We start from the raw sequence: 22,448 nt of genomic DNA, 5'->3' as shown, positions 1-22,448 counted from the left end.
TATAAGATCTATGCTCTTCCAAATTAAACAAGCACTTCACAGTTTCCCTATTCTTTGCCATGAACTACCATCCACTTGCTTTCCCCTCCCTCCCTCATTCCCTCTTTCTTCCCCCATCCTTTTCTCTCTTGGTTCCTTCTCTCTCTCTCTCTCTCTCTCTCTCTTTTTAAGATATATTTATTTATGCACACAAGAACTGGGGTACAGGCCAGAGATGCAGGGGTGTGTGTGAGAGGATTCACCAGAGACAGAGTGGGGAACAGAACAGGCAGATTGACTGAAATACACTGCTGAGGGGAGCAGTGGGGAGTCAGGAGAGGTCTGCTGCGCCATGTGGGTAGCTCCCTGGCTGGCTGGAGATGGAACTCATGCTGCAGAGGCTGTGGCTTGCTTCATAGTGCTGTGCTCAACCTCCTGCCCCACCAGGGAGGCCCTCTTAGGTCCTTCTCTTATCCAGACTGCCATCCTATCACAAAATTTCCATCTGTAATATCTCTGGGCTTTACTTCTTCATTCTTCACTGTTCTCTGTTTTCCACATACCCTCTTAATTTCCTTCTAGCTCTTTTCTCTTGGCTTTCTTTCTCAAACGCACACATTTCTCCCGTCCCTCTCTTCCTTCCCTCGTGGATTCCTCCTTCCTCGCTCTCCTCTTTGCTCCCCCTCTTCATTTCGGTGCTCTCATCCCCCGATGGTCTCCTCCTCCTTCCCGCTCTCAGACTTGTCTTACCCTAGTTTGGAAATGCAGCAGGCCTCTGAGCCTGCCGCCATTGGATGCAAGGAGCCGTCACTCTGCGCCAGAACGCACTCTTATTGGCTGGCTTGGAGGCGGGGCTTGGTTCATTATAAAAGACCGGGCCGGCGGCGCGCGGGTCGTCTGTGCCCGGACAGGGTGGGAGGGTCGCCTACCCCGGCCGCGCGACCTGCCCGGGAGCCGGCACCGGAGCCTCGGCGGCAGCGCTGCCCCCTCGCCAGCCCGGCAGCTCGGAGCCCGCGCCCGCTGCGGTCCGTAACCCGTTCTTTGCACGTGCGGCGCCCCGCGCCGGGTTCGCCGCCGCGATGAGCGAGGTGAGGGCGCCGGCCCCGCGCTCCGGGAGGGCTGCGCGGAGGCCGCGCTCGGGTCCGGGGAGGCGAGGGGGGCGCGGCAGCCGGAGCGAGAGCGCCTCTGCCGGGCGCTGGGACCGATGGGGAGAGGGATGCTTCACACCCACGACTGCGGGTGGCCCAGTTGAGGGTTCTGGGATCGGGTTTGGCGGGGGCGAGGTCTCAGGTGGTACGTGGGTTCCTCGGGATAGCCCGTTGCATCCGTGCTGCTGCTCCCAGATTCCTCGGGTTCCCCTTCAGCCCCTGACAGGCGGGCGGCTCTGGCACACCTTAGGTGGCGTTCAGTTAAGAACTCCATCCCTCGCCCCTGGGTGGCTACTTTCCTCCTGGTAGGTTGGTCAGGAACCAGCCACAGGAAAGGACCATTTCTGATATTCCGAAACGCCTGCTGTGGAGGCATCACTGCCTCCAGGAGACGTCCCTTCAGGAGTCACCCTCCTGCAGTGCTGGCTTTATCCTGGGTGCCTTGGCAGGCGGGCTTGAGGCGCTCACCCCATCCAGACCCAGTCCATCAGCTGTGATTTCTTCCTTTCAGAGAACACTGTCCATAGGTGGGGGTCCAAGTAGGCTTGGAAAACAGCTCTCCCTCCGCCCCACTCCCTGGCCCCCGCCGTTGTTTGGCTATATTTCTAGACATCCAGAAACCAGATCTCCCAGGCCAAGTGAAATCAGTGTGGGCAGTGGCATCACAAGCTTTCTCTCTGCAACCCCCTTTCTGGTACCCAGGATCTGGTTAAATCCAACTTCTCAGCTATGCCAGGTCCCAGCTATACTAGTTACTAGATATGTGGCCTTAGGCAGGTTATTAAACCTCTCTGTGCTTCTGTTTTATATATAAAAGGAAGATAATACAATTGTTCGAGTGATTAAGAAAATATGCTTAGAAGGGTTCCTGGCACAAAGCAGGCACTCAAGCTATGTTAGCTATTGTATTATCTCCCTGGTGCTTCCTTCTATTTGAGAGTATCACAGAAGATCAATTTAGATCTTGTCTTTAGTAGGAGCTCTGCTGGCTCCTGTCAAAAAGTTGTCGCCCTGGGAGCCAATTAGTACCAACTGCTCAGTTGCGTTGGTTGCCATGTCCACTAAGTTTATCCTGGAAAATTCATCTAGTCTGCGGGCTACAGGTGATCCAGCCTCTCAGCTCACTGTGAGAGATGACCATGGTTGCTTTTCAGAATGAAATGAAAAAAAAAAAAGGTTCAATCTTCTGTTCTGTTGCTTCTTTTAGTTCTAATATGAGAGATGTTTTCTTTGCCCTCTTCACTGAGATCTAGAGTTCAACACCCCACTAGTGTTTCTAAATCTGAAAGTTGCAATTTAAGCCATCCCCTGGGAGTATGTGATCTGAAGGCTATGCCAGAAGAAGCGTGGTTCGTCTGTGCCTTGGTGGCAGGGGGAGAGTGCACAGCCCTCTCTAGGACATGCTGCAGGGCTGGTAATCGTGATATTTTGTGGGCTGACAAAACTGTTTCAACAGCAAGGAAAACAATATGATGTTTGAGGGGACAGTCAAGTCTTAACTTAGCATCTCAACTTGGCTAGCTTTACCCAGGAGCTCAGTGGGGTGGTGAGAGCAAACTCCTTGGATGGAGACTAGCTGTCAGTGGGTGCAGGGCTGCCCAACCTCCTAGTTGTCAGAGGGAACTGGTTCTAACTAGCAATTTAGCTGAAGCTGCCTCCTGATACAGAGCTGAGCCTAGTTCAGGGAAGAGTATTTATAAAATCCAGAAGCAGCCACCTGGGTATACTCAGAGGCCAGCTGTCTCTGAACCAGATCCCTAAAGGGTCTTTGCGTCCCTGGAGGCCAAAACCCAGCCTGTTTTCTTCCTCTTGGAAAAGCTGTGATGAAAAGTGGAAGTGTTGCCTAGAGCTCTTGGTGCTCTAGGGAGACTCCAAACTGCTTCACTTCTTTCAGCCCAGCCTCAGGGGTCTCCTCTTGCAGGCCGACGTGCCTGACCTAGAGAAGCCCTGTGCACCCTAATCTTATATAAGCATCACCTCCCGCACCTGCTAATTTTTTTTTGCTTCAGAGAAACTGCATGAAATGAGAGGACTAGGGATCTTTTAAGAGATTCCCATCCAACTGAGAATAAACACTAAGCAGGGAGGAGTCTCCAGACCTAGAGCAACTACAAGTGCAGGGGATCTGGCAGGGCTGTTGGGAAGACTGTGGGCTCCTCTTTGCCCTCGTGGCTCTTCACTGTCACTCAGCACTGCAGCAGAGCATTGCCCTGTGAGTGTGTGCGTGCGCAGATGAGCTTCAGGGAGTCTCTCCAGCTCGTCTGTATTCACAGCTGTAGGCAGTACTTGACTGCTGTGGATCTCAGTGTGTAATAACTTCTCACTGTTTTCAGTAAAGGTTGGGAATGGGTGATGCATTCAGACCCCCGGGGCTCTTTCCTATAATCCCTCATCTTGTAGTATAGTTGGCTGGGTAAAGCAGAATTGCAAGTGCTTCTGTGATCCTGTTGCATATCCCAACTGTGAATTGAGTTAGGGAAATCCCTTGGCCCAACAGTGATTCTGTGAAATGTGGTTGTGGATGACTGCTAACTATCCTCATGACAGATCAATGATAAGTCTTACTATGGGAGCCCAAATTTCATACCTTCTCCTTTGTTTTTCTTCTTGCTGTCCTCCTAGGAATAGGAACGGGGATCACACTTTAGCTATCACATTCTCTTCTGCACAATTGCAGTTTGGTTGGGCAACATCATTCTATTATGTCTTCTTTGTGTCAGTTGTTAGGGAACCTGGTAGGAATTTGGAGGAAATCCAAATCCTCTTATTGGCATTTTATTATTATTACAGTTATTTTGGACATATAAAATAGAAGTGTTAGCCACTCGATATTGGAATACCTTCCACCTATGGATGAGAAACCAGAACTTGGGGGCCTCCCTGGTGGCGCAGCGGTTGAGCACTGGGTTGCGAAGCTGCCCACAGCCTCAGCGGCACCGGTTCAATCCCCGGCTGCTCCCCGGCCACCGGAGGAGGGTCCCACATGGTGCGCAGACCTCTCCTGCCACCCGCTGCTCCCCTCAGCAGTGTACTTCGGTCCTTCTGCCTGCTCTGCTCCCCGCTCTGGCTCTGGTGAATTCTCTCACCCTCCCGTGCTTCTGACTGTACCCAGTGCATGTATAAACAAAACAAACAAACAAACAAATAAATAAATAAAACATGCCTCTAAAAAAAAAAAAAGGAAGCCAGAACTTGGTCCCTAACTTGCTCATCCCTTTTTGAGTCGCCCATTCAGGTTGTTGGCATTAGCAGTTTGAGCAGGAGCCTCTGGCTGGTGAAAGTGGGTGACTTTGTCATCCTGTAACCTAGGAATATGGATGACTCTTTTCTAAGCTGCAGCTGTGACCAGTTACCTCTTAAAATGTCAAATCTCTATAGGGTCAGGTGTCCATAAATAATGTGGCTGGAATCCAAGTGTGCATCTTTCACATCTGCCTATGAAGGGTCTTAACTGATGAAAGTGATGAAGATTAGGTTGCAGAGGGAGGGAAGAAGGTTCAGTTTAATAATGATTTCTTCCAGGCAGTGGTTCTATGAATGCCTTCCCCTGTCTTTTTATTTTTCTGCAGTTCCAAATGGTCTCTCATATGTCTGTTCTATCATGGAAAAAATACACTTACTTTTGTAAAAATTCTTCAAGAAATAAATATAGGTATATCTTTCACCAGGAAAATTTTTGAATAATAATATAGTAAAACATTTCAATGATGGGATTTTCGATTTCTTAAGAAGTCCTAAGGATCATCTGATCAAGTCTTGTCATTTTACAGATGAGGAAACTGAGACCCAAAATGAATCTAAGTTTACATAGTAAACTTACACAGTAAGCTAGAACCAAGACTAGGACACAGAACTACTGACTGCTCATTCCAAAAGAAATTTCCTTTAGACTCCTTAACATGTTAGCCCAGTGGATATAGAGAGAATACAGCTTTTTTTTTTTTGGTTATATTGTTCTTGTTTCATTATTACTTTTTTTTTTAAAGATTTATTTATTTATGCATACAAGAACTGGGGTATAAGCTAGAGGTGGGGGGTGGGGTGAGAGGATTCACCAGAGAGAGTGGGGAGCAAAACAGGCAGATCTACTGAAATACACTGCTGAGGGGAGCAGTGGGCGAGACAGGAGAGGTCTGCTGCGCCATATGGATTGCTCCCCGGCCAGCTGGGGATTGAACTCATGCTCCCCGGCCAGCTGGGGATTGAACTCATGCTACAGTGGCTAGCAGTAGCTTGATAGCACTGAATTTAACCCCTGCACCACCAGGGAAGGCCCTACTTTTTATTTAAAAAAATTCTTAAACTTTAGGTCATGTTGATTTATAACATTGTATATAATTAAGAAATATAGGACTGGGACCTCTCTGGTGGCGCAGCAGTTGAGCGCTGGGTTGCGAAGCTGCCCGCAGCCTCTGCAGTGCTGGTTCGATCCCTGGCCACCAGGTGAGGGTCCCACATGGCACGCAGACCTCTCCTGCCGCCCACTGCTCCCCTCAGCAGTGTACTTCGTCAGTCTGCCTGCTCTGCTCTCCGCTCTGACTCTGGTGAATTCTCTCACCCTCCTGTGCTTCTGACTGTACCCCGTGCTTGTATAAATAAATAATAAATCTTTAAAAAAAAAAAAAAGAAATATAGGACTGGGCCTCCCTGGTGGCACAAGGGGTTAAGCGTCAATACTGTGAAGCTATCCGTAGCCACTGCAGCACAAGTTCGATCCCCACCCAGGGAGCTAACCCATATATGGCACTGCAGACCTCTCCTGTCTCACCTGCTTCTCCCCTTAGCAGTGTATTTCAGTGAATCTGCCTATTCTGCTCCCCACTCTGTCTCTGGTGAATCCTCTCACCCCCTGCATCTCTGGCCTGCACCCCAGCTCTTGTATACATAAATAAATAAATCTTTTTTAAAAAAGAAAAGAAACATAGGACCCCACCTTTTTAGGTGTATGCTACCACACCATACCTGCCAGCCAGGCACTCATAGTCCTCCACCATGGTACATTGTGCCCCTCTCCCTTTCTTCCCTTCCTTTCCCTGCTCTGGTAGCCTCAGTTTTACAGTCAGATTTCTAGGGTTTGTTTTTGGTTTGGAGTTGTCAGACTCTTGTTTTGTTTCAATATACTCTACATATTAATGAAACCATTTGATGTTTGCCTTTTTCCTTCTGGGCTTATTTTGCTTAGCATAATCCCCTCCAGTTCCACCCATGTTGTCACATATGTCAAGAGTTCATCTTTTTTATAGTTGAGTAGTATTGCATTTAATGTATATACTACATCTTTTTTTATCTACTCATCTGACATGCAACTTTTTAGGACTATATTATAAATAACTTCCCAAAGGATATCTAAGCAGTGTGATTTAATAAATTCTGAGCATGGGGACAGAGGGGGGGAGACCAGTATGGAGTGATATTTTTCAATAGGATACGCTTTGATAGAATACTAGACAGGAAGTGTTTTCCTTCCTTCTGCAGGATGCCTAGTCACTTTAAAAATGGAGCAGTGAAATGCTGGAGAGAAGGGTGTAAGCTGATAGGAGTGAGGGAAAAAAGGAATCCAAGTCCCTCTTTTTGTGAGATCTTAGTGTCTGGTGTCTATCATTGATTTCCATAACTGCAGAGCATCAGGGACAGGAAGGATGGGTTTTCTTTCTGAAAAGAAAGAAATGAGAGCAATTCTCTTAACTCTAAAATATTTGACTTAAAGGTCCCAGTGCAGGGAAGCAGGTGTCTGAGTCAAGTTGGTATACCTGATGACCAAACCACAGGACATTTGGTTCCCTTGATTTGACCACTGACTTCCAAGTGAGAGTACAAAGGCTTTGGGAGGAGAAATCTAAGGGAGAAGGAAAAGTGTTTTCGATGGATGGCAAAGCAAGTGAGGAAAGCCTGCTAGGATTCCAGATCCTTAGTGCACGGTTTTCTGGATCTTATTCTGGACCTGATGCTCAAACTGGCTTGACTTGCTCCTGAATTAGATGCCAAACCACTTTTTCTAAGAAATCTGCACCCTTTCAGGTACCTGTAAACAAGTGCCAAACACCTAGGCCTTGTCACATTCTGCTCCTGAAGGCAGTTCTTCATTCCAGGTCGACTCTTGAGGCATGCCCACCTAGGTTTCCAGTCCCCCACAGAGGGAAAAGAGGTGCCATTTACCATTCTGTTGTCCTTGGTGCTGCACCCTCCCACACAGAGTCCTCCAGCTGAGGGCTTGCTTTGTAGGATTCATATGTTTATTTTAGGACATTTACGCCATGGGTGGGATGCACATTGAAGATTATAGTAATAAATGATGCTGTGGCACTACTCTCTCTCCCCCAGCCCCTGCCCCCAGTATGGGGTAAAGGCTCCGTGCCAGGCTATGTGCAAAGCACCACAAATAACCACTCATTAAACCGTGGCAGCCCATGCTGGAGGGGCCGGGCTGGGACTGTTGACTCATGGCATACCGTGAGCTGGCATGGCCAAGGAATTCTGCTTCTAACTCCAGTGGGGGTACTGCTATTCCAGGAAACAGCAGTAGGGTGGCTGAGAAGAGAGGGACAGACCAGGGGGCTTGGGAGCTCAAACTGCTTTGATTCTATGGCTCTCTCAAGATGCATTTAAGACCTAGAGCATTTGGTTTAAAATCCATATAGTAGGAGAAGAATATGTGCACTTAGACCCTGGAGAGAGGATTCCTAGTTCTTTCTCTGTGATTATCTGGAGGGTGACCTTGAGCAAGTCTTTCCGAAGCCATTTGAGGACTGCAGCTGGTTGCTGCACTGAAAGAATTGAAACAGATCCAACAGTGCTCCAAAAACAGCAGTCTAGGGTCCTTCAGGGCCACCGGGGATCCCAGAGACCTCGCTGTAGTCCTTGGGCAGTGACCTTCATTTAACATTGGGGAAGAACATGTCAGCAGGGGTAGAAGATCCCTGGGGACTAAGTCTCTTTGTCACCTCTTGGAAGCAGATGCACTAACTCCTGTCTCCCTCCCCTTTCGGTGCCTCTAAAGCAAGCAGGGAGCCTCCGGGCCCAGGGTTTATTTCAATACAAGGCAAGAAGTGGGTCTTTGGAGAGCTCCATATGGAGGACTTTAAGGATTTAGGCCCTGTTTAGGTTTCCCTGTCCAGGACTATAGGATGGGATTCTGAATACCTTAGTCTATTCATCTAAACAAGATGATTCTAGCACTGTGCTGGGTACAGAATGTGTTTCCATTTGCACAGCTTCCAAGCTGTCATGCACATGCAGGGTATATGCAGTCCAGGTAGGAGGAGATGCTCCATTGTTCCTGTCTGTTGCTGCTCTTAATAACCTGTGATCCCTCTTTAAAGAGCCCCGTGGGAAGAGGAGTATGGGGAATCTGGACAGTTTTTACCTTTCCGACGATTGGTTCTAACTTGCTCTTGCAGCGGAGGGGGTGACACTGTCTTGCCTCTTCTGGTGACAGTGGTTGCTGCGGCAACACCATTAAAGATAAAAGAGACAAAGAAAGGGAACTCAGCTGGAGAAGGGGGTGGAGTGAATTGGGCCTGGAGTTATGGGGTAACAGCACCTAAGCTGCTACAGCTTTGATTTTTTAGGTGCTTTGCCAAGACAGTGCTAACAAGAATACAAAGGTGGAGGAAAGTACTTTTTGAGGCTGTATGGTTTATTTACTCCTGAGCACTTGTCTCCTACCTATGGTCTGCAACTCAAAAAACAACAACAAAAACTGTGTCAAAGGGTTCATTGCACTGAAACATGGACATTTATGGAGGTGCAGTCTTGGGAGGCCTGCACACCCCTGACCCGGGAATAGTTCCAGCAGGCTCCAGGGCGACAAACAAGGACGCTGGCAGTTGGTGCATAGAACACATTTTCTGTTCAAGCAGACTATTGTTGGACACTTTCCCAGCATTTCAGAGCCATTGTCAGTCTTTTGGGGGACACATATTGGGCAGACAGGGAGACTGGTTTCCAGGGTTGATTTAGAGTAAAAAGAGTAACTCCACTAGCAAGTTCCTGTAATAGCAGGTAAGCCTCAAGGGCTCTTTGAGCAACCCCAGGTCTTTTCTTCCTTCAGTTCCATGTAGTCAGATGTTCTCTGTGGCAACTGCACCCTTTGATGATGGAAGTTTGCCCATGCAGTACCCAGCAACTCAACCTATTCTCCTATTCAACCCAGAGTTACATTAGTTCAAAATAATGGCCGCTAATCTTAATGTGTGGTAGGCTTCTTACAAACATTTTCTATAGTTCTTTCTACCCTCAAGACAGATGTTATTTCTCTTATGCAGATGAGAGGTCTGAGCACAGCTTGGCTAGGTGATCTACCCTTGGTTATACAGCTGGGGATGGCATTGCCAGTGTGAGACTGGTAATCAGCGGAGATCCAGGGAATGAACCCAGATCTATCCTGCTCCACCTATATGCCTTATTGCTTCTTCCAGGAATTTAAGGCTTGAGACTATTTTAATTCACATAAACATCCATTGAGTACTGACTATGTGCGAGACATGAGTGAAGTCACTGCAAGTGATACACAAATAAATGGGAGTGTGTTTCAAGGAAATGAAATCTGGTGGGTGGTGAGGTGGGGAAGAGGAGGCGTAGACAAATACACAATAATAAGTTGTGAGATACTCTTCTGAAGTTTTTCCCCTTTATCCTCAGCACTTTTTTCAGCACATTTGCTGAAGTAAGAAAAGCAAATGAACTGGCTTCCAGTACAGTGGTCACTGTCTCTGAACTGACTATAGAATGGAGATCCTCAGTTATCTGAAAGCAAATTTGTTTTCAGAAATTTAGATGAGGTGGTAAATATAGCAGAGTAAGGCATTCAACAAATACTGGGTGTCTGGCTTGTGTGAAGGCTTTGTGCTAGGCCCTAGGAATTTGCACAGAATTGGAGGAGACTGACATTCAATATCTAACCACACAAATGTTGTTTAATTACATTAGTGATACGTGGTGCCAAGGAGAAATACGGGGTGCTATGGAAACTTATAATGAGGATCTTAACCTAGTCTGGGGAGCTAAGACCTTCCTGGAAAAAGGAACCCTGGGGGAGAGCTGTGAAGAGGAAGTAGGAATTAACTACATAAAAGGGAAGCAGGGAGAAGAGAACCTTATGCCAAGGTCCTGAGATGCAGAGGAACATGGGGTGTTCAGAGAAGGCGGGGAAGCAGCTGTGGTTTCAGAGGCTGAACTATGTAGGATCTTTTAGATTATGTTAAGAATCTTGTTATCTTAAGGCCTCCCTGGTGGCGCAAGGGGTTAAGATGCAACCTATAAAGCTGTCCGCAGCCACTATAGCACAAGTTCGATCCCTGGCCAGGGAGCTACCCACATGGCACAGGAGACCTCTCCTGACTCGCCTGCTGCTCCCCTCAGCAGTGTATTTCAGTCTGCCTGTTCTGTTCCCCACTCTGTCTCTGGTGAGTCCTCTTACCCCCCCACATCTCTGGCCTGTACCCCCGCTCTTGTATGCATAAATAAATAAATCTTTGAAAAAAAAAAAGAATCTTGTTCTCTTAATCAGTAACCATGAACCACCCAGTGGTCCATGTGAGAAACCGGTGGTCAGGTGTGAGCATGGAGAGGAATGAATGGATTAAGAGATTTAGGAGATTAAGTTAACAAGACAATATTGTACTGGATGTATAAAGTGAAGGGAAGAAAGTTGTCAAGAGCAATTTCTAGGTTTCTGGCTTGTACAACTGGGATAGAGAATGTTTATGAGGATGTGGTTGGGGGTTAGGATCATTAATTCAGTTTGAGACACAGATTTTGAGGTTTCTATAAAACATCCAAGTGGAGCTATTTAAAAGCCCAAAGGGGAGGTCTGGGATGAGTCCCCAGTGACATTCTGTGCTGTTCAACACAATAGCCACTAACCACAGGCAGCTATTTAACTTATTGAGCACTCATAATTAACTTATTCCTTAAAATTAAATAAAAATATACATTTTTCCCTCAAAGCATTGCATTAATTGCATTTTAAAGTATTTAATAGCCACAAGTGCCTGGTGGATTCCACACTGGTCAGCACAGGTATAAAACCTTTCTATCACGGTAGAAGTTTCTATTGTAGGGGTCTGCAAACTTTCTATAATGAGCCAGATAGTAAATTTTTTAAAGGTATTTTTATTTATTTATGCATATAAGAACTGGGGTGTAGGCCAGAGGTGTGGGGGATGAGCGGATTCACCAGAGACAGAGTGGGGAGCAGAACAGGCTGACTGACTGAAATACACTGCTGAGGGGGTGCAGCGGGCGAGAGAGGAGAGGTCTGCTGCACCATGTGGGTTAGCTCCCTGGCTGGGGAATCAAACATATGCTGCAGTGGCTGGCAATAGCTTGATAACTCTGAGACTTTAACCCCTGTGCCACCAGGGAGGCCCCAGATAGTAAATATTTTGGGATTCATGGGTCATATGCTCACTTCTCGCAACTGCTGTTGCAACTGCTCACCTCTATTATTGTGTGCCAAATCAGTCACAGATAACATGTAAATAACATGTAAATGGGTATGACCCATGTTCCAGTAAAACTTTTTTTAAAAAACAAGCTATAGACCAGCTCTGGCAACAGATTGTGGTTGCCTGTTCTGTGGTTGCCTATGGCTCCCTGTTCTGTGGGTGTGGGTATAAATGATAAAAATGCTGGTATAAGAGATAATGAAGTCATAGGTATAGATAAGACCATCTAGGAAGAAGAATGACAGCCTCCAACAATCAAATGTTGGACAGAAATGTCCAGAAGATGAGGGGGGGGAACTGTGATGTCAGGAGCCAAGGAAATAATATGTGTCAAGAAGATGCAATGATTGAGTGCTGAATGCTTAATGGGTCAAGTGAAATGGAGCTGACACTTTTGCATTTGATCCTGTATCATAGAGAGCATTGGTGGAGTAATCTAAGTGGAGTAATTCAGTGGAGTTGAAGTAGAAGCTCGGTTAAAGTGGAGTGGAGAGTGTATGGGAACTGAGGGACTACACATATCAAGAGTTCTTCTGAGAAGACAAGCTATGAAAAGAAAGACATGAGAGCCGTTGGATCCCTCCCATCAACTCCTTAACTTGTCCTTCTCAGTTTCAGCTAGTTTGTTGGCCTCTCCCTCACCTGTTTTTTCCCCATTAAAAAACCTAAGGTATAATTTACATGCAGCAAAATACCCTTATCACATATGATTCTGTGAACGTTGACAAATAAACATAGTCATATATCCATCACCACAACCATCATCCAAAAACTCCCCCAGTGCTCTTTGTAGTTCTCCCAGGAGCTCAGCTCTTAGCAGCCTCTTAATCTGTCTGTTGTCCCTATAGTTTTGCCTTCATAAGGAACAGCATATTATTATAATCATAATATATCATAATATATAATCATAATATAATCAATATATATAGAGAGATCATATATGTATGTGTGTATAGCTGTTGGGTCTGACTCCTTTCACTTAGCTTAATGCATTTACAGTTCATCCATATTGCTGTGTGTATCAATGATTTATTTCTTCTTTTAAATTCCAAGTAGTGTTACCTTGTATAGATACACCACAATTTGTTTATCCAGTCCTCAGTTGAAGGACATTTGGGTGGTTTCCAGTTTTTGGTGATTACAAGCAAAATTGTTATAAATATCTACTTACAGGTTTACATGTAGACATAGTTTTATTTCAATTGGCGAAATACCTAAGAGCAGGATTGCTAGATTTTATGATAAATTCCTAAAGGTAACTGCCGAAGTAGCTATACCACTTTGTATTGCTACCAGAACTGTAGGAGAGTTCCAAACCCATGGAACTCTGTCAGTACAAAGTATCGTCATTTTAAAAAACCATTCTCATAGGTATGTAGTGGTATCTCACTGAATTTATTTGAATTTCTTAAATAGCTGCTTATGTTATATATCTTTTCATGTGCTTATTTGTCATCCGTGTATCTTTGGCGAAGTTTCCAAGTATCTTGCCTATTTTTACAAACTATATTCATATTATCGAGAATTGTAAGATCCTAGATTCAAATCCTGTATCAGATATGTGATTTGCAAATACTTTCTTCCAGTCTGTAGCTCGTCTCTTCATTCTCTTAGGAGTATCTTTCTAAGAGCTATCCTTAATTTTGATAAAGTCCAATTTATAATTTTTTCTTTTTGGATTTTTTATCTTTTGGAATATTTTTTCCTCTGGGATTGTGCTATTGATGTATCTGAGAATCTTCACCTACCCCAAGGTTGCAAAGAATTTTTTCCCCTACATTTTCTTCTAAAAGTTTTAAAGTTTTAGGTTTTCTATCTATTTTGAGTTAATTTTTATATAGGGTGCAAGGTATAGACTGAAGTATTCTGTTTGCTTGTTTTTTGGCATGTGGCTATACAATCATTCCAGTACTATTTTTTGAAAAGACTTCCCTAATCTTTTAATATTGGGTTCCTCAAGGCTTCATTCTAGATCTGCTTTTCATTCCATTGGTAGTTGGAGAAGGAATTTTGATTGAGAAAGTCTTTCCCCTGCTTCCTTTTAAACAGAGGGAAAAGTTTTATATAAAGCGAGTAAGGGCCTCCCTGGTGGTGCAGCGGTTGAGCGCTGGGTTGCGAAGCTGCCCGCAGCCTCTGCAGCGCCGGTTCAATCCCCGGTCGCCAGGCAAAGGTCCCACATGGCGCGCAGACCTCTCCTGCCACCTGCTGCTCCCCTCAGCAGTGTACTTCGTTCCTTCTGCCTGTTCTGCTCTCCACTCTGGCTCTGGTGAATTCTCTCACCCTCCCGACTTCTGACTGTACCCAGTGCTTGTATAAATAAATAAATAAATTTGAGAACCAGAAAGGAAATACGATGAGCTCAGATGGAAGACACGACAAGACATCCTGAAATTCTGATAAACACCTGGAGGAGATAGGTTGGTGGGGTGGTTACTGTCTTATCCCTCTGTGTGTCAAACCCTGAAGAATAAAGGCCCCTAAATCAGCAGGCTGCTCCTCCTTTTGCCCCTTCCCCATGGGTAGGGAGAGTCCCCAACTTTGAGCTGCAAAGGAAACAAAAGTATACACATGGGGAATTGGCAGCACGTCAATGGAACATTGGAGCACATCAGGCCCAGAGGTGAGGAGGAAAGGAATACAGGAAGGTAGGCCAGGAAAGAAACTAGGGCTCTCTGGGGAAAGGCAGGAGTTGATGGGCCTGGTACTTGCTAATTAGTGTTTGGTGTGTGCTGAGAAGAAGAAACATTTAGTCCTGTGTGGGCAGTGAGGCTGAAATGAACCAAACTTCCAGCTCACTAGCAACTTAGGGCAACAGTTTTGACTATAAGCAATGGAGTCATTGAAATGGAAACCGGCAGAATGATCCTGCATGGAATTTTCAGAATCTGAAGGGTTAGCAGCTCACCCTGAGTGAATAACACACAAAATGTGTGGTTCTCCCCCAGTGGGCAGCCTGGTGTGTGTCAGGGGGTCCATGGAACAACTGTCAAGATGAAAGCCAGAACGAAGGCAGTTAGATCGATATGCAAAGAAGTGTGAGTCAGTAGGCATGGTCTGGGACCAGGTTCTCAAATAACATGAACTTTCCCTTTAATGGATGAACGGGACCCTCTCCCCCATGTTCCCTGTAGTGTGTGTATGTAAAGAAAAAGTTGGGGCTCTGCATGGAAAGAGTGGTTCTTGACTACAGCTGCCTTTCTGTGGAATGGAAGGAAATCATGATTCCTAAGGCTTTCCTTCTTACCTGGGGATTGCTTTGCTGTATCTAGTTAAATCAGTCTGACCTTGGCCCTCCTTGAGCATGCACATGCACACACATGCGTGCACGTGGCTGTGCTTTTGGTTGGAGACTGAGAGCTTAGCATAATATTCAACAGCTTGGACTCTGGAATCGGACTGTATTGGTTCAAACCCTGGCTTTTCTGTTTCTCAGTTGTATGACCTTAGGCAAGTCAATTAATTTCTCTTGACTTTAGTGTCTGTATCTGGAAAATGAGAATAATAATAACCTATCTTATGGAACTGTTATAAACGGTGTGCTAGTGTTTATAAAGTGTTTCAAGAAGTGACTAGTATATAGTAAGCATTATGTGATTTTTGGTAAAATAAGGTGAACATGTGTTCTGAACTGCTTAATTTCTTCCCATTCCCCCAGCTAAGTCCTATAAATGATAGGAAGTAGTTACCAAATCATTTCAGTCTTGCTATTTTTGGTCAGAAGCGGTCAAAAGAGCTTCTAAGAGTTTGTAACCCAGACCTCCATGCCTCCTTGGTTTACCCAAGTATGCTTAGTCTGATAGCTTGCAGATGGATGTACCAGAGGACCTTGATTCATTTAAAATTGCTGAGTTTATGGAAACTGAGCAGGAAGGTTTGCACAGACACCCAGGATCAGTAAAGGACTGAGTTCTATCCAGGGGTGAGAGCTAACAAGTTGTGATCTAGCTACCCTTCTCCCAACCATACCACGTCACAAACAACTATATCCAGAAATCCAGAGTGGCTATTTTGAGAACTGGCTGAGGAAGGTGGAGGGAGGAGGGGCAGGAGATAGAAGCCCCAGTGTACTGCTTTTTAAGCAGAAGGTGCGAGGGAGATTTCAAGGGGTGTGGTGAGTACCAGGGATTTTCTTTTTTTTACAGCACCCTTTTCTGGTTTCCCAGCGACCTCATAAATGTAAGCAAAATGGAGTTGGGAAGCTCTGGAGAATCAGATAGCAGCTGAGCCATGGCCCCATTCCAGGGCTACTAGTAATCTCAGGAGAGACTTAAGAAGGGGTGACAGTTGGCAAGGCAGAGAGAAAGGGGTGCCTGTGTGGTTTGGTCCTGACACATATCTCTGCTTAGGGGACTCTCAAGGTTGGTTGATCTGAGAAGGAAAGTGGAGGAACAAGCAGCCGCCTGAAGGGAGATATTTGGAATTGGAGCCCAGGTTTTCCCCTCAGTCCTGGGAGGGGCTGGGTGAAGGAAAGGAGTGGATGGGTTAAGGGACTAGGTTTAGAGTCGGGGATACTGGCTAGAGCAAGTATCATTGAGGGATTTGCTGGCCATAGAGAAAGTAGGATTTGAAGTCTGAGATCATGGAGCTATAGTGCTTGAGTGCGGACCCCAAGACCCCCTTCTCTGGACTACCAATGGTTACCCTATTACCGAACTCCCCATCCATGTCATGCTTTTGCAGTGAGGACAAACCTCTTGTGACGACATGTATCAGTGTGGAAGATGTCACCTTGGCAGCTATTGGGCTATTAGATTGATCATGTGAAAAGCAAACAATTGACCACAGGAAGATCATAGGGAAAGGAAGAGTCATGACTGGGTCAGTCGCCCAAGAACCGCGGAAAAAACCTTTCCTCTTCTGGAACCTGTTTTTTGGTGAAAGGGTGACTAGCATGTATCCCACAGAATTGCAGAAACACTTTTATGCATGTTCTTCTAGATTTTTAAATTAAAATGTTATATATACATAAATAAGCGATCTGTATATCTTTTATAAAAATTGTACCATATCAGGGGCCTCCCTGGTGGTGCGGGGATTAAAGACAGCGCTATCAAGCTATCGCCAGCGACTGCAGCACAAGAGTTTAATCCCTGGCCATGGAGGTGACCCACATGGTGCAGCAGACCTCTCCGGACTCTCCCGCTGCTCCCCTCCGCAGTGTATTTCAGTAGATCTGCCTGTTCTGTTAACCACTGTGTCTCTGGTGAATCTTCTTACCCACACACCCCCATAGCTCTGGCTTACACCCCAGTTCTTATATGCATAAATAAGTAAATTTAAAGAAAATTGGACCACATCAATTATAACTTACTTTTTTTTTTTTTAAAGATTTATTTATTTATACAAGCACTGGGTACAGTCAGAAGCGCGGGAGGGTGAGAGAATTCACCAGAGCCAGAACGGGGAGCAGAGCAGGCAGACAGATGGAGGACACTGCTGAGGGGAGAGGCGGGCACGGCAGGAGAGTTCTGCGCGTCATGTGGAACCCTTGCCTGTGGCCGGGGATCGAACCGGCGCTGCATAGGCTGCAGGCAGCTTCGCAGCCCAGCGCTCAACTGCTGCGCCACCAGGGAGGCCCAATTATAACCTACTTTTATAAAGTATCAGGTAATTGTTTTGCAACTGCTTATGATCTCCAGTACTTTGCAAGATGCTAAGGAAACACAAATCACCAGATTTGAAAAAGTGTATATTGGACCAATTTACCTTTGAAAATCAATGTGATCAACAAAGCCATCTTAGTTTGGTGCAGATTTTCATTTTCTAGTAGTCTGGTTTGGCCTTGGCCAAGATCTTGAACAGCTCTAAGCCTGATTTCTCAACTATTGATACAAAGTAGGGATGACAACTCCTCATGGATTTCAGAGGATTAAATGGGATCATGTTTGCCTCATAATACATGTCCAGTAAATATTATTTGGGTACCAGTTTTATCTCCTCACTTACCCTGCAAGATAGGACAATATTTTGACTTGTTTCACTTAAATCCAAGGCCAATAACCTCCATGTGAGTCCTTAGTTCTGTGCAGTAATCCTACCACATCTTACCAGTCATTCACTCTCTTACTCTCCTTGATTATTTCACTCATTCTCAAGCCTTCAATACTTCCTACTCCTTCTTCACTCTTAGTTGATAACCATGCTTCTTTTTTTTTTTTTTTAAGATTTATTTATTTATGCATACAAGAACTGGGGTACAGGCCAGAGGTGTGGAGAATGAGAGGATTCACCAGAGACAGTGGGGAGCAGAACAGGAAGATCGACTGAAATACACTGCTGGGGGGAGCGGGGGCGAGACAGGAGAGGTCTGCTGTGCCATGTGGGTAGTTTCCTGGGCAGGGATTGAACTCATGCTGCAGTGGCTGCGGACAGCTTCATAGGTTGCATCTTAATCCCTTGCACCACCAGGGAGGCCCTGACAACCATGCTTCTTGTTTCACTGAGAAAATACCTTCTAATCAGAAAAGGCCTTCTATATATCCCCTCTGTACCAACCACTGCTTGCATCTGTATCCTTATTTTATGCCTTCATTCCTATATTGGAGATGAACAGCCCATAGTTCTATTTAAGGCCAACCCCTCTACTGTACACTAAATCCATTCCCTCTTGCCTATTCAAGACATCGTACTAGTAATTATGTCCTCTCTCTCCTGCATCATCAATTTTTTTCTCTATGAAATCATTCCCATCTTACCAAAAAACCTTCTGATGACTGCACATTCTTACTGAGTTCCTGTCCAACTTCTCTGCTGCCCTTTAAAATAAAGTTCTTGATAGAACTATCTTTATTCAAACCTCCATCAGCACCCCCACCTTATTCTACCAGGAAAATGTACCTGCCTCACCTACACTTTCCTATCACTATACCACTACCACTCTAGTCCAAACTCCCAGACCTTCATAATTGTTTTCCCTGGATTCTCTCTGGCCTCTGTATAACCTATTCTCCAGTCAGATGTCAAAGTGATCTTTTATTTTATTTTTTTTAGAGATTTATTTATCCATGCATATAAGAACCAGGGCACAGGCCAGATGTACGGGAGGTGAGAGGATTCACCAGAGACAGAGCGGGTAACAGAACAGGCAGACCGACTGAAACACACCCCTGAGGGGAGCAGCGGGTGAGACAGGAAAGGTCTGCCATGCCATGTGGGTATCTTCCCAGCCGGCAGGGATAGAACCTGTGCTGCAGAGGCCGGGGACAGCCTCACAGGACTGCGCTCAACTACCTGCGCTACCAGGGAGGCCCCAAAGTGATCTTTTAAAACATAGCAGACCATCTTTCCCCCTGTCCTATACCCTGTAATGCCTTTCCATCAACTCAGAAAAGAATCTAAAGTTTTTGCCCTGGTCCAAAGATCCTCAAATTCTGGCTGCCTATCTACCTTCATTTCTTTTTTTTTTTTTTTTAAAGATTTATTTATTTATTTATACAAGCACTGGGTACAGTCAGAAGTGCGGAGGGTGAGAGAGAATTCACCAGAGCCAGAGAGGGGAGCAGAACAGGCAGAAGGACCGAAATACACTGCAGGAGAGGTCTGCGCTCCATGCTGGACCCTCTCCGGTGGCCAGGGATCAAAACGACGCTGCAGAGGCTGCGGGCAGCTTCCCAGGCCAGCGCTCAACTGCTGTGCCACCAGGGGAGGACCTACCTTCATTTCTTAGGCTCTGCCTTGGTCACTTGGTTCCAGCCAGGCTGGTTTTCTTACTCTTCCTTGAACACACAAGGCACCAAATCTGCCTCAGGGACTTTCAGCTTAATTTTTCATGTGCCTAGGAGGGTTCGTCTCCTAGACCTTAACCTAGCTTGCTCTTATATGACACTCAAACCTCAAATGTTACTCATCAAAGAGGCCTTCATAGACTCCTCTGTTCTGTTTTCTTTCTTGTCACTTGTCACTTACTGGCATATTTGTTTAATGAGTTCAGGGATTTTATTTTGCTAACTACTGTATCTCCAATATCTATAACAACACTTGGCATGTATTACACACTGATTTATTTGTTGAAAGTGAATCTTGTGTTTCTTCTATATCCCTTTAGTGCTTAGAACAGTGCCGAATACCAATAAGTGCTTGACACATATTTATTAAAGTAAGGTAGAAACATCATAAACTACATAACATAAACTGGATTCTGTCAGCTTCTTAAAATAGACTCCTTCTATATGGCATCCATTCAACAAAGTTTCCATCCATAAAATGGGGGATAATGCTTTATATTCCATTGAGCTGTTCTGAGGATGAGCCAAGAAAATATTTGTGAAATCACCCAGATCCTGTATTTTGGCAAATATCAAGTACTCAAAATTATACTTGATGAAGCGAATAACAGACTCCAAGGGCAGTCAAATTCCTTAAAAAGATCCCCAAGGTCGTACATAACCTGCCTCACCCTCAGGTATCTCTGACCTCATCTCCATTCATCTCTCTTTCTTCCTCTAGCCTCTCTTCATCCTAGGTTCATTGGTCTCTTGTTATTCCTCAAACACACTAGTCATACCTCCACCTAGGGCCCAGGCCCTTGCCTCAGAGGATCACAACTCTTAATCCCTTATCTCCTTCTGCCCTTGACTCAGATGCCACTTTGAGAAAAGCTTTGCCTGACCACAGGGTGGACTGTATTTCTTATTGCCACCCTGGATCTCAACACCCGCCCCACTTCCTAGCTTTTTACCGTAGCACTCATCACCACTCAACAAAATAAACATGTTGTTTATTCATTTGCCTACCAGTACACTAGAACGTCAACTCAGAGCAGGAATTTTGTCTGTCCTCTACCATTTCTCTAGAACCAAGAAATACTGAAGGAATTTCAATGACTTTTTTCTCTCTCACTGGACCTCAAGACCCACTTCAAAACATTAAGGAATGCACTGGATATAGGGGGGCTTAAAAATGTGGTGAGTTTAAGAGGTGGCAGCTTAATACTTCCACAAATATCTAATACTCTGTTCTTTCACTTCCAGCTTAACACCAAAACATCCCCAGCAACCAACCAGGCACCTGGCTCAGAGGAAAAGGGTGAGTGGGGTTAGGCTAGGTAGTTTGTAGAGAAGATAAAGAAAGGGACATGAGGGCAAGTGAGGGTGAAAACCTGGCAGCGCTAATCATGGAACAGTGAATAGATTAGTGAAACAAAGCACAAGGCTGGAACTACTCTATCTATATAGGCTTCTCTCAACTTTTTCCTAAGAGTAAACCTACATGAACTTACTTTTTGATGTTAGAAACTGGCTCTAGACTGGAGACAGGCACAGCTATAGGAAGGGACTTCAGATAATTGCAGTCACTGTCTCACTCAGAGACTGAGGGTCAGCTGGGGAAAGTGAGTGTGCTCTGGGACTCTGAACTGTGGGATTTAAGAAGTGGTGGCAGAAAACATGCGTCGGCTTGGTCTGAAGTAGCAAAGCTAAATAGCTATAGTTAATTCTCATCCTGGGTCCTTGACTCAAACTTTTAGGGGAGTTACTAGGCATTCTTCATTCCGGCAAAGATTGGGGGACATCCCAGAGTCCAGCAGAAAGTGGACTTTAACCACTGTGTTGGGAAACCAGAGAAAGGAACTGGAGCAATTCAGGTTTACTTATTAATGAATCTCTCCAACTGTCTGCAGGGAAAGCTGGCAATGCTAAGAAGGCTGAGGAGGAGGAAGAAATCGACATTGATCTGACAGCACCAGAAACAGAAAAGGCTGCCCTGGCCATTCAGGGCAAGTTCCGGCGATTCCAGAAAAGGAAAAAGGACCCCAGCTCCTGAGAAGCCAACTTTGCTCCCCTCTCCCCCATTCTCCACAGCTCTGACTCCTGTGTACCATTGTCTCTTTGTCCCTCTAGTCTCTCATTGAGGCAAGTTGAACCCTCTATATTATGTTCTCTGGCCCCCTCAAGCCATCACAGTAGCAGAGGCACAAGGAACCTGGGGGAGATGAATTCCACTGGCAGCCACCTGCCTAAGGAGGGAACAGTTTCTCCTTGGGATGGGCTCCTTATCAGTCCCTATGTCTGCCCTATGAGGTTGAACAGCAAGAGACTTTGAGGTTGCGGAGGGACCCCTGACACTGTGGGAAGGGGAAGCCTTCAAGTAAGGTGCTTGGGGTGGGGCCTATGTACTGTTTGTGGGGGACACCTCCCTTCTCACACCCCCTGTACCACATCCTCTAACTTCCCTCTTATGAGCTAGGCCACAGTGGGGACCAGAACCTCCCTTTACCCCTGGGCAAACCTAAATCAAACAGCTTACACATTAGTGCATGCTAAGTAGATTAGTTCCAAGGAAGGGAGAGACAAAGGAAAGTTTCCTCCAACATCTAGTCTAGGGTCATGCGGAGCAGAGGTGGAAGAGGTTCAAGGGGTCACAGACAGAAAAGTGGGAACTTGGGGAGATTTGGGGAGGAAAGCAGAGTGAAGAGGGGAGGTCTCTGGAGACACAAGTTACTACCAGTGAAAGTGTACATTATGACAATTCTTGGCGCTGCGCTGACCTGCCCGACTCTGACAAATCCCGCCCCTTGCCCCAGTCTAGCCATCCTCAAAGACCACACAAACCAAGTGACCCCTGTAGTTCCCACCTGCCCCTGTGCCCCCACCCCGTGGAGTCAGGGCAGAGATGAAATAGATATTCTATGTGGTTTTAGCATGTTTAAAAATTATAAAAATAAAAAGAGCTCTCACATGGGGTCGTTTAACTTGTTTTCTCTGGGGAGGAATCTGGATGTAAGCCTGAGGCACCTTGGGATTGCACAGAGATTGCACAGGAAACCAACTGCCTGAGCCATCAGAAGACTGAAGCCCACCCACTTGCCCTCCCCCACCTTGCCCTCACCTTGATTCTTGCCTACATTGTTTTCATCTGCTGCTGCCACCACCCCCGG

General features: G+C 45.7%; 1 protein-coding gene across 1 annotated transcript; it reads left to right on the top strand.

Annotated features, from left to right (window-relative positions):
- Positions 1–1,058: 1,058 nt before the first annotated feature.
- On the top strand, positions 1,059–21,334 carry PCP4L1 (Purkinje cell protein 4 like 1; the record flags this gene model as incomplete). Its single annotated transcript, XM_084250087.1, has 3 exons — positions 1,059–1,067; positions 20,545–20,599; positions 21,192–21,334. The coding sequence occupies 3 exons, from the start codon at positions 1,059–1,061 to the stop codon at positions 21,332–21,334; spliced, it is 207 nt and encodes a 68-aa protein (XP_084106213.1).
- Positions 21,335–22,448: the final 1,114 nt, after the last annotated feature.

The sequence above is a fragment of the Talpa europaea genome (genome assembly GCF_964194135.1).
Source record: "Talpa europaea genome assembly, chromosome: 12".
Taxonomy (NCBI): domain Eukaryota; kingdom Metazoa; phylum Chordata; class Mammalia; order Eulipotyphla; family Talpidae; genus Talpa; species Talpa europaea.
The sequence above is the reverse complement of the archived record's forward strand: the minus strand, read 5'-3'. Positions and strand labels throughout refer to the sequence as shown.